Source organism: Rousettus aegyptiacus, unplaced genomic scaffold, assembly GCF_014176215.1.
Source record: "Rousettus aegyptiacus isolate mRouAeg1 unplaced genomic scaffold, mRouAeg1.p scaffold_m13_p_5, whole genome shotgun sequence".
NCBI classification, from domain to species: Eukaryota; Metazoa; Chordata; class Mammalia; order Chiroptera; family Pteropodidae; genus Rousettus; species Rousettus aegyptiacus.
Genome location: NW_023416308.1, coordinates 72916889 through 72929597, shown reverse-complemented (window position 1 = coordinate 72929597; position 12709 = coordinate 72916889). Strand labels below are relative to the sequence as shown.

General features: G+C 45.3%; 2 protein-coding genes across 3 annotated transcripts in view; both read right to left on the bottom strand.

The window, feature by feature from the left end:
- The window catches only part of INTS4 (integrator complex subunit 4), an 87914-nt gene extending 87410 nt beyond the window's left edge, over positions 1-504 (bottom strand). The window contains exon 1 of one of the 2 annotated variants that reach the window (XM_036220953.1): positions 332-504. In XM_036220953.1, the coding sequence (XP_036076846.1) occupies positions 332-385 (54 nt within the window). In that variant the 5' untranslated portion in view covers positions 386-504. The remainder of the gene's footprint in view (positions 1-331) is intronic. The other variant, XM_016161505.2, reaches the window with a different exon arrangement.
- Positions 505-2685: 2181 nt separating this feature from the next.
- Positions 2686-12279, bottom strand: KCTD14 (potassium channel tetramerization domain containing 14). The gene is made up of 2 exons (XM_016161506.2): positions 12131-12279; positions 2686-7668 (listed from the first exon to the last, which is right to left on the bottom strand). Exons 1-2 carry the CDS (start codon positions 12197-12199, stop codon positions 6994-6996), a joined length of 744 nt encoding a protein of 247 aa, XP_016016992.1. The 5' UTR covers positions 12200-12279; the 3' UTR covers positions 2686-6993.
- Positions 12280-12709: the final 430 nt, after the last annotated feature.

Genomic DNA, 12709 nt, shown 5'->3' with positions numbered 1-12709 from the left:
TCTAAGTCCACATCTGTAAAATAAGAATGCTAATGTAACCCAAATAAAATAAGATGACGGATGTTTCTGTAAACTGCAAAGCGCTTTTTGTTTCCTCTAATAGTTAAAAAAAGAAAAAAAGAAAAAAAAAAAGCGCGTCAGACTGCACATAGTAATCATAACAACAGTAGCGGCAAACGAACACGCCCACTAAAGTGTAGTCTCAGAAAACCTATCAAAATAGTCGGCGCTCAACCCAAGTTTGTGGTGCCTGTCATAACAAAGTGCCTGGGGCGTGGATAACCTTCTCCTGCCCTAGGCAGGTCCCGCGACCTTTTCTTCCGGAGCTTACCTGAACCACCTTAGTGAATTCCTCGTACACCCGCTTCTTAAGGTGCGCCGCCATGGTTGCCCTCGGACCCTCTCAGCTCCCGTACTTGACGAGAGAGGCGGGATGAAGAAATCCGGAAAACCTGCCTGGACCGGAAGAACCAGCCACAGTCCCACAAGGCACTGCGATTCCGGGAAAGAGAGGCCGCTTCCGGCTACTCGATTGTCCAGCCGCGTTTCGACTGTATCCCCCAGCCACCGGGGGAACGGAAACGGGAACGTAGCGCGGAGGGGGCGGGACCTCTGGCGGAGTAGACGGGACTCAAAGCAGGGGCGGGTCAAAGGGAGCTTTCAGGGCCTTGCTAGTGGTCTCAAATGGGCCGAGAGACTGACGCAGAAGGAAGCGTGAGGGAGGGAGGAAGTACAAGGTTGAGGGCAGAGGTCGGACGAGCCACGGCCACGGCCGAACTCCGAGCTGCGTAACCCCCTTGACTCCGAGACAACGGAAAGAGGCCGAGCTGGCGTTCCGATCGTCCTTTGCTGTTCACACCGTTTGCAGCTTGTAACTTGCCTGAGTTTTCTTTTTGGTCAGTGGGTCCTCCACCCCTCTCGGGGTGCTTTTTCCTGCCTCCTCACGCCAATTCAGTAGCTACCCGTGGTTTAGCAGGGGTCCCCAACCTCCTGGCCACAGACCAATACAGGTCTGCGACCTGTTTGGAGCCGGGTCGCACAGCAGGAGGTGAGCGGTCCCTCCCCAGCGCTACTCAGCGCCACCTCAGATCATTAGGCAGTAGGTTCTCATAGGAGCACCAGTCCCTGGTGCTAGAAAGGTTGAGAACCGCTGCTGTAAGGAATCTCTGGTAGCTGCGGTAGAGTGGAAAGAACCCTAAAGCCATGGGTCAAGCAAGGAAGCTTCCGACTACAGCTGGCACTTAATGAACAAGTAGATTCCACCACAAGTGGGCAGGTAACACCAAAAACAAAGCAATAGAAGGAAAATTGAGAAACAGGCCAGACTGGTACAGAAACTAGAATACCCCCCATTCTGTAATTTTTTTTTGGTCACATTTGTGGTATTTTGTTAAGATTTATTTTCTCAAATCATATTCTTTAATTTTGAAATGAAAAGGTATTGAATTGAAGGCATTTTCTTTTGACTTTCGTTATTGCATGTGAGAATACAATGAGGTGCCCTACTGAATCCCTTGGGCTTCAAAGAATCTTCCTTGTCCCTGTTGTATAACAACACTCAATTTCCGCTTGGAAATTGGAGTTGGTCATTCAGACTAGTATAGTAACCCCTTCTCTACCTGTTGACTCATCAAGAAGAGCCAAAAATGACCAGGGGCAGTCCCATTACATACTCCAGTGTAATAAAACAGTGACTTCTTTAGTGGAACTGTTCCTCCATTGGGGACCAAGTCTCCTAACCCACTGAACTCAAGAATCCATAAATAAGTTAGGTGTAAAAGCGACAAGAGACACTCTTAACTCCACCCCTGAATTTCCAGACCCATGTATTCTGAGAGAAACTTAAATTTTAACTGCTGGTATAAGGCATATACCACAAACCCAGCACCTTAAACTCACAACGTGTTGTTTCTCTGCTGACGCCATAACTGCATTTGCAAAAGGTATTACATTGTTTTTATCATGGCAACTACATCTGAGTGATGAGGTACCTGGAAAGACCAGTTTCTTTGCTAAAATTTTTTCTCCATGGAATAAGCTCCTTAGAAGCAATGTGTGAAATACCATGAAAATGAATAAAGTATCCATCAATGGTAGGGCTGGCAGAAACATTATAGTTAGGTTTATTAGGGTTCTCCAGGAATAACACACGCGCGCGCACACACACACACACACACACACACACACTTAGGCTGCTATAACAATATCAGACTGAGTGGCTTATAAACAACAAATTATTTCTCAGTCCTGGAGGCTAGGAAGTCCAAGATTAAGGTGCAAGCAGATTCAGTATCTGGTGAGAGTTCACTTCCTGGTTCATAGCTGTCTTCTCACATGGGAGAAGAGACAAAGGAGCTCTCAGAGGTCTTTCATAAGGGTACAGATTCCACTCAAGGACTCTACTCTTATGCCCTAATCACCTCCCAAAGGCCTTACTTCCTAATACCATCACATTGAGGGTTAGGATTTCAACATATGAATTGGGGGCAGGGGTGACACAAACGTTCAATCTGTGGTAATAGGAAAGTCAAATCTGAATCTGTATTTCTGTGAAAATAAATAAATCACCACACCCTCCCTGATGGGAAGGGTCCAATGTGTGGTAGAATTATTGCAAAAATGGCCCTGATTCTACCCCTCTGTGTATGTATACCCACTGAAATGCAGCTTTGAAACTGCGTCCATTAAGATAGAATTTATATCCTTGCCCTTTGAATTGGGCTGGCCTTATGCCTGCCAGTAGAATGTAAAAAAAGTTACAGTGTGCTAGTTTTGAGCCTAGGCCTCAAGGTTCATCCACTTACCACTTCCCCAGGTCTTTTGCTTGATTTTAGAACCTTACCATTGCCATGAGAATTAAGTACCACCTAGGCTGCTGGAGAGTGAGTGACCACCTGGGACAGAGCCAAGTTGATTCAGCTGAGGCCATCTTAACCTCACTCCAGCTGATCCACCATCTGACTACAGCTGCATAAGTGAGCTGAACTAAGACCAGAAGAACTGCCCAATCTGTAGGCTTATGTGAAATAATAAATGGTTCTAGTCTTAAGGTATTAAGTTGTGGGGTCAGGGTTTGTCATGTGGTCATACAGACCCTAAATTGCTAAATTGACTTGCCACACTTCCATAGATTCAGCTGGTAAGGAGACAACAAGCCCAAATTGATTTAGACAGTTTATTAGTCACAGTATAGCAGGTGGCATAAACTTCATGTTTGTATCGCTTCTGCTTACCCAACAAGCTCCATGGGGGTGATGTAGGTGAATATCATGCACACAATAGATCTGTAATATGGATGAAGAATACTGAGCTTAGGGAACTCTGAATCTTAAAAGATGAATGTTGGCAAACCTGCCCTTGGAAAGAAGCTTTATTATACTGGTCAGGAAACAAGTCTGCCTTCCAACCCAGTGAGAGACATTTTTTATCTTGAATTGTCTTCAGGATTGGAGAATGATACTAGCTTTATTAACCTGTGATGTAAGTAAATATGCTCCCTACCCCTAAGCAGTACTACAAACATCCTCAAACAAAACTGTCAGTTCCATTTTCTTAGAAACACCAGCATCTCTCCCAACAGTTTGTTACAGAGCAGTATAACTAACATTTACAGTACAATCAATCTACCATCAAGAAGTGTCTAGCCCACTCCCACTCCCAGGGAAAAATATATCAGGGGCTCAGTGTTGGCCTCTGTTGTTGGACATCTATCAGTTGTCTGATCAGCTTTGGTGTGAGGAAGTCTTTACTATAAAGCCAATGCATTGCCTCCATCTCTGCCACCATGGCTACCTTTTTCATGATGCCACTGAGTAAACACTGAGGAGCTGGGGAAAGAGGCCGACTGATTATCCACAGGTTGGATCACTGTTTCCTTTTTCTTTTCTTTTTTCTTTTTTTTTTTTTTTTTTTTTTGAGCCTCTTCTAGAATGGATGCCCTCTGAAGGGCATTCATAGGAAACCCATATTTAAACCATTCCAAGAGATCCAACCACATACCAACTCCCTAGGCCTTCTTGTCACCAATCTTCACTAGGTACTTTCTATGTCTCTGGACAACCAGGAAGGGACCTGGCATGTAATACCTAGGGAATCAGACTTCCAGGATACTGAGCACAGCAGAAAAGGAGAGGGAATGGATGAAGAAGGGGATGGGAGAAGACGAGGAAAATAAGTAAAGAATTAAAAGCAAAAAAGAGGTACTCTAGGAGAACAATGTAGACCTGAAAACCTGGCACAGTGCTATGGATGAGGATGTCTGCCTGAGGGCACTCTCAAAGATTTTGCTCTTTTTTGGTGTGTTTTTCCTTTGGATTATGAGTTATATTTAGCATTCAGTTTTAAGTTTTCTTCTTCTGACTTTATAATTTTTAGTCAATGCCAACAAATCCGAAAAGTCTCATATACCCCTATAAATGAACATAGATAATATTTTAAACTTTATTAATGTGCCTCACTATTTTGCTTTTTCTGTTAGAAAACAGGAAGGGAGGAGATAGTATTGTTGGGTAGACAAACAAGAGTGTCCACTTTATACTTCTATATCTTTTTGGAAATTTTTTTTTCATAACCCCATAAGCTCTCCCACCTTAAATCCTTTTGGAAGCAAAGATTTAATTAAATTGCATTGACTTAAATGAGAATTTTCCTCCCCAATAGTTTTATGCCATCTACAAATATTTTAATTGCTGTATAATAGATGTAACATAACTAACGACTTATTTCCAATTGTTTTGCTATTATTGTAAGTTAAGTAGGATAAAAATAGTATGTTCTCTTAATTGTATTATGAACTGCGTGTTGGAAAAGGATATTGGACTTGCCTTTGTTTAATAAAATAGTTTGGTAAATTGCTTAGGAAGAGAGGCAGATGCTAAGGGATGCAGGCTAGAGCCAAAGCAATAAAAATGGTTGCTACACTGGAACATGATCTCCTCCTGGCAAATGACAAGAATACAAGAAAGCTAGTGGAATCTCAGCATGCCTCTAAAGCCTATTTGAACTGGCATGCTGTCACTTCCACACATATTCCATTGGTCAGATTACATCATGAGGCCAAGCACAAAGTCAGTGGGGTGGGGAAAATTACTCCCACCTACAGAGAAGCATGACAAGTACAGGGAGGGAAGAAAGAATAGGAAATAAAGACAATCTGCTAGTGAAAAGCCCCTAGTGATGGGGGTGACTGATACACTTTAAAGAATAGATATGCTCAATATTTGATTTGAAGTTATTTGCATTTCCATTGTAACTCTCTCGCTCTTATTTGCCTGTATTTTCCACTGTCTGCTATGTGCACAGTCCATGGGCATGGCATTTGTAAAAATGAAGAAAGAGATCTGAATGTTAAATCTGAGTGAGCATAGTGCAGAACAGCATCAGGTTCAAGACATGCAGATGATCCCTATGCTGAATGAATCCAGCAGAAGCAGAAAACCAGAACTGACTCTAAGAAGACAAACCCTCTGGGAATGTGCAGAAATCTTGTGCAGGACATTGACCTTTCCATAATTCATAAAATTGAGATTTTAAGCAATTCTATTTAGATCTTAAGAAGCAGGATGTCTTCTTGGAATCTAACCGCATACTGATCATAGAGGTCAAAGGGTATGAACTTCTGTTTCAGGCTTTTGATAAATAATGTTGAATTGCTTCATGATAAAAAGTTCGAATAGACATTCAGGAGTTTTCCACTTTAAATTTTCGGCCATATTAAATACAAAAAAAAAAAAAAAAGGAAAACAGAACAAGCTTCGAAAATAAGAAAAAATATACAGACACAGTTACTGAATTAAAATGCTTGTTAAAAATGACTTTGTTTGCAGTAATTTTATGTTTGAATATGAAACTCCCTTACTCAGTATTAATTCCTTAAACTTTGACAGTTAAACTTGACCTTCAGTCCTGAGGAACCCAGAATGGCTGGTCACCCTACTAGGCACAGAAGCGGGCCGTCTATCCCAGACCTGGACTTGGAGAAGGATGAATGTCTACTTGTGTCCTCCTTAGAGTCACATATGCCTTAGGTTGAGAAGCAGAACCTGAAACAGAGTCTCTTGTGCAAGTGATTTATTGTGGATGTGCTCTCAGGGGGAATGAGGGAAGTGGGGTAGAGCAGAAGAAGAGCACTAAACAAGAATGTGGTGTCAGATGAAGAATAGCTTGAGCCTGATCCCATTAGGAACTCTGGAACAGGAATTACACCAGAGTTGGTTCTGCCTTCAGGTAAGGGATCAGTCTTCTGTATCGACACACAAGCGAGATGGCATTTATTTCTAGAGCGGGTCTCAAGATTAGAGTGCATGAGAATTACCTGGAAACCTTGTTAAAATAGACTGGTGGACCAACCCCCAAAGTTTCTAATTCATAGGTCTGAGGTGGAGGTCAGAGAATTGTATTTATAACAACTTCCCAGGCATTGCTGATGCTGCTGGTCTACGGACCACGCTTTGAGAATTACTGTCTAGAGGACAGCTGTGAGGCTTTAGCAACCAATATTCACAGCATCTGGGGAAAGGAGATCTGAGAGGCATCTACTACAGGTACTAACTTGGCATCTTCCTCATGAAGTCATAAACCCGGGCTAGAGGATTGGCCTACATACTGAAACTAGGGAGACTATGTTTTTTAGGTCAGACTACCTAGATTCATGATATCCTGTTATTTTCTTGTTAACATCCCACATCTCCAGCCGAAGCATTTTGGAATATTCCAACTCATCTCAGCCTTGCTATTAGACTTCAAGGGAAAGGTCTGGCAGGTACATGAGGCTTTAAGAAAGAAGCAACTGCACCTCATTACCCAAGTATGGTGCAGTCAGTTGCAATGAGTGGAAAGACCTCAAAGGGGAGATAAATATTTGGGGGCAAGCTTCACGACTACCTTGGAAGTTGAGGTTTGTTTTTGAAATTAAAAGAGGATGGCTTCTGAAGGCAACTTTTAATTTCATAAGCCCCTCCAGAGCACATAACAAACAGGACCTGCCACTGAGGATCACCACCAGGTGAAGAGAAATGTATAGAAGTATTCATGCGCCCCTGGTTTGGGCTGGAATGTCTTCTTAGAGCAGTAGTCATAGGCTACTTGGTATCCCTGAGCCTCAATGTCCATTTGCACGGAGTCCAGGAGGTCCCTGATGACCGGAGCTGCCTTCCAAGGCCCGAATTTGACTACCAACCTCTTGTCTGCCTCCAGGACGCGCAGAGATTCCATGCAGTGCGCGGCATCCTCTTCGGTGCGTACCACACACACCAGCACGCTGGAGCAGCGCGCCGCCACTGCCTCTGCGCGTGCCAGGCGGACCATAAGCTCCAGGTTCTCGCTGTAACCTGGTACCCGCAGCAAGAACTGCTTCCGAGCCACCTGCTCACCGAAGATCTGCGGCGTGTCCTCCAGGAGTTTGACCAACGGCTTGATTTCGTAGAACTGAGCCTCACGATACACCTCCGGGATGTGTTGCGTGGGCAGCTGACCGTTGCGCAGATAATCCAGTATGGGTCCGAAGTAAGTGCCAGGGCGGTCAATGAAGAAGCGGCCCTCAGTATCTGTGAAGGCTTTGGCTGAGCTGGAGAACATCTCTGCCAGCTTTGAGCCTGGGAGTTTTCTCAGGGTGCCCACAGTGGTGGTATAGAACTCACCACCCACGTTCAGCTCCACGACAGGAGACATCTGGGGACACAAGAGGTAGTGAACCAATAGTGCCACCCAGGGAGCTCATGACATTTTCACCCAAAAACTAATCCCATACAGAATTTAGGAGAGCTATGACCGGCTTCAGTTATTGAAAGGCCCGTCTTACTGAGGTGGTTATATTTACGTTGTATAGCTCCAGAGAATGGGCATTTTAAGGAAGAAAAATATTTCAGTTTGATATAAGAATATTTATTAAAGAATTTTAACTTTCTCACTTAGGTTACCGAATATTAGCAGAGGAAGCTGCTGTGGAAGCAAGTCTGAATGACAATACTTCCAAAGTCTGTGGGCTTTGGCAAAGTTTTTTCCCTCCCTTGGCCTCGGTGTCCTCAAATATGAAGTGGGGGTTATGGAGCTGTTGTGAAGTTGGGAGTTCCCAACGTGGGATGCTCAGATCTAAGATACAATAATAAAAAGGGTTGGAAAGGCTTGGGTGTGGGGGGGGGGGAACCTTTTCAATCTTTCTTAAAGGCTAAAGGAATCACACATGTGTTAATTCAGGAAGCATTTCTTGAGTACTTACTGTGCGTCCACATCCTGTGCTTGGAGCTGGGGATAAAATATCTTATTTCATATAGATTAAAAGTTCATATTAGCAATCGGCATGACTTTGATTAACAAATGGAATTCGTTCGATAGATGTTTTGTCAAAATATGGGTATAATATTGCCTCATAAACTAAAGTTTGGTGCAAATGTAAGTTAGGGTTAGCTGTTCAACAGAAGTTTTAGAGGCCTCTTTATGCCTGACCTTAGCCTGAGCACTATGGATGTGGGTGAAAGCCACCGTGGTACCTGCCTGGAGATGCCCACAGCCCAGTGTGGAGAGGAATGTGGAAACAGACTGACACGCTGCATACAAGGAATGCTAAGTGTGCCACAAAAGCCTAGCAAAAAATGCCAGAAGGCAGTATAGCAATTATTACATGTGAGGTCATACACCAGTTGTTATCCTTACAAACCAGCTTCCTGAACAACTTTTGTCATTTAAAATTCACTCAATCATTCAATAAAATATGTATGTGCCTACTTTATGCCAGGTACCTGGGACACGGTGATGAATAAGCAGGACATGGTCCCTCCCTGCACAGTCTAGTAACTATGCAAAGCCCTTTGCATATATTCTCTAACTCAATTCTCATAGCTCTCCTATGAAGAATGTAAATCCCTATTTTACAAATAAAGAAACTAAGGGTTAAGGAGGTGAAGTAAGTTGCCTAAGATCGACTAGCTATTAAGTGGCAATGTCAGAATTTGAACTTAGGTCTGATTTACCCTGAAACCTGTGTTCTTGGTCATTGTATAAATTTGTTTTCAACTTTCAAATACATCTACTCTTCATTCTTTTAATTACTCATTCATTCAACAAAATGTAGGGAAGCCCTATTCCATTCAAGCCTCCTCCTAAACAGAGGAACATGACACAAGGAGCTCACAGGGGAGTAGGAGGCAGATGTATAGGAGCTGAGAAGGAAAACTCAAAGGTAGGAGGTGTCAGCTTTTTGTGGATGTGTGTTGGAGGTTGTCAGGGAAGGTTTCCTAGGGGATGCGATGGCTGCTGCTGCAGAAAAGATCTGTGTGTGGTGTCAGAGGGAAGGCTGGATTTCCAACCTGAGATTTCTACCACAGGTCATTGCCAGGCCAAGGCCAGGGCCAGGGCTCAGGCCATCTCATTTAGGTGTTACCTCATTCTCAACTTGTCTGTGGGCTCTACCTCTGAGATTAAAGTACTGGAATTAAGAGAGCCAAAGATAGCCAAACTGCAGAATTGAGTTGCCATGGCAACAGCTCCTACCAGGGGACAGTTCTGCTAGCTGGAGGGGAAAAGGGAGAGCAGAGGATGCACTCTGACAGCAGCCAAACAATATAGCCATGAGAAAAATAAACCTAGAACCTGTGACTCCTTCTTTCTCCCATAAACCTCAAGGCCCTTTGGTAAGGCTCTTTAGTTAACCCCCGAGGTCCCTCTGTACAGCTGGTAATTAAATGCAAAGTTGCAGAGTTGCAGGCATTAACATTGGAATGGATCAGTGAGTTCTCATCACTCCTGTACCACAGTAAGCTCACAGTTCTTCATGCCCCCACATTTTAGGCAAGGAAAGGTCAGAAAGAAGGGTCACACAGCTAGCAAGTAATTAAGTAAGAGCTGGGACCAAACCCATGTCACTCTAACTCCAGTATTGCATAAGTGCTCTATCCTACTCCTCCCACATCCAGTCTCGCTAGTGTCGATAATTAGCTATATGGCTGGGGCAGCTCACTTCCTTCTCTGGGCCTATGCTTGCTTAGTCAGTCATCTACGAAAGGGAGGCAAATGGACAAAGAGCACTCTAAGTCTCTCTAGCTCTGAAAGTCTAAAGAATCCAGTCATTTCAAATGCTGTTTCTGAGGCTTATTTCCAGATGCTTCACAAAATAGCTTCCTTCCCTGACATCCTCAGCCCCATTTCTTTGTTTAACAAATAAGACCTCAACCCTGTTCCCATGCTTCTTAATTCTGTTCCTTTTCCCTTCCGTATGTCCCCAAACTCCCAATTTCTTTGGAAATCCCAGATTTCCTACCTCACCTATACAGTATGTGTTTCTAGCACATAAAGACTTCTTTTCCACCCCTCTTCCAGACTACCTGCCCTTCCTGTGGCACCTCTTCTTCATCTTTCCTACCAGTTACCCTACTGAAGCATTCCTGAATAGGAAAGCTTGTCTTAGGCCCTGTGTGCATTGGGTGGGGACACATGGTCGTTCGGAGCCTCTGCTGAGTGCCGGGCCAGTGCTAGGCATGAGGGCACAGAGATGAATTAGACAGGCTCGGTTTTAGCCTAAAGGGTCCCTATACATCTGCAAGCATTCATAGATTTTCTTAGGTCACCCTTAGTGGACTCAATGAGGGATATCTCCATTCATATGTCCCCTAAGCCCCTCAAGATCTCCTTTCGCCCCACAACCTTGACCTTTTCTATTGTTTCCTATCTCCGTTGTCTGAGCCTGAAACCCAGGCTATAGTCTTGCATTCTGCACCCATCCTCAAACAAACCACCCCCTATGTGCCTGGTCAGTTTCATGATATTCTGCCCACCCCCTTGAGTGCCCTCCCCCAACCCAGTCTCTACTCTGAAACCAGAAAAGGGTTTTGCAAGTGCAAATCTGATCTGTCAACCCTGCATTAAACACTTCAGTGACTCTACATTCCCTTCCAAACTCTAGAGTCCTTAACAAGGTTTATGAGGCCCTTTGCAACCCTGGCAATCAACTACCAGAACCACTTGCTGCTCCCCTACCCCCTCCCATCCAGAGCAGGCCGGGACCCCTTGCCTCCAGGACTTTACTCACTTGCCATCCACACTACCTTCACTTACCCCCTCATCCTTCAAGTTAATTCCTGCAGGAATCTTTCTAGATGAGTTGTCTCCTTGCAATCTCAGAGGGCCCTGTACTTCCACGGTCATGGTAGTTACCTATCTTGTAATTCCCTTTATCATCTGTGTCCTCTTTTAGACTGTGAGGTTCTTAAGAGAAGACTATCTCTGGTTCACCAGTACATACTATAGGGCTCAGTACCCAAGGAAGCCCAATAAATGTCTGTTGAATGGAGCTTACCCACAGCACTGATTCACAGGAGTGCCTGCTATTCTGATAAAGGTCAATCTTGCCCTACCTGGTATCGTGCATCATGATAGCTAGCTCCCTCCATTGCTCAATAATTCACTCGGACATTTATTGAGCACCTAGGCAGTCCTGCCACTTAGCTGGTGAATATGTCAATAGCCAACAACAATGCCATTATCATCACCCAATGGGAAAGAGCCACAGTCTCCCCACTGCTGGATCTGCTTTCCCCTCCTACAAGTCACCTAGCCCGGAAGAGATTAGAATGCTCTGCTTCTAGAGTGCACTGGACCTTTTCCTGATCATCCTGAAAACTCCCCTCATCCAAGCCCCGGGAGGCAAGCAAGCTGGCGGATTCCGGACCCGGAGAGCAAGGACAGGTTGGAGAAAGTGGGAGTCTGAGGGGTGAGGCAATGATACACGGACAGCCTTTGACTGGGTCTGCTTTAGCTATCATGGGGCTAGGGGAGGCAGAAAGACCCCAGAGCGGTCGAGTAGGACAAGCAAGGACACTCAGAGAGTGGCTAAAACAAAGGATAAGAAGAGAAGGAAGAGAAACCAAGGAAGCAAAGCAGGAAAGAGGGCAAAGAAGAGAGTCTGGACTGAGCCAAAATGGGAACGCAGACCGTGGTGCGGAAGGACAGAGATAAAATCAGGAGGAACGGCCAGGAGAAAAGTTAACCCAGCCAGAGGTGGAGACCGTGCTCCAGAAGAGGGGAGAACTGAGCTCCGGGGGGAGGGGCAGACGAGAGACACTAGGAGTGAAAGGAGGGAGAGGCAGCCGGACAGGCCCGGACGCTACCCGCGCCCGCTCGCCCCCGACTGCGCACTCACCGTCGGCGGGCCGGTGTGGGGTGCGGCGGGGCCCGGCCGCACCGAGCGGGGCGTCGAAGTCAGGCTCATCACCCTGGCCTTTCAGGCATCTGGCACTGCGCAGCCCAGCCGCCGCTCGCGCAACCTGCTCAGCCCGCCACGTGCAAGATACTTGTGGTTGGCGGAAGTGCACCTGCTCCCCGCCCTGGGGTGGGGGAAGCTGGATTCAGGGTGTGGTTAAAACCCGGGATTGGCCTGGACTGGGTCTGGCTTTTCATGAGACCCTAGTCTGGTATCTGCCCCTCTCTCACTGGGGTGTACCAGACAGCTAAATGGGGGAGGCGGAAGGAACTGACATTGAAAGCAGAAGACTTTCTACTCACTACTGTCCTATGGAGTGACGGATCACGAAAACCCATTGTACAGATGGGAAAAATGAGGCTCCAGGAGACTAGATAACCAGTGTGGACTACTATCCACCTCAGGTAAGCTACTAAAAGTGCGAAGAAAAAAAAGTGCAAAGCATGCCCAGTGACGAAAAGAGCTAAGATACCTGCTGTGTGGGTTATTTAGCTCGTTAAAACTGAAAATTACTAAAGG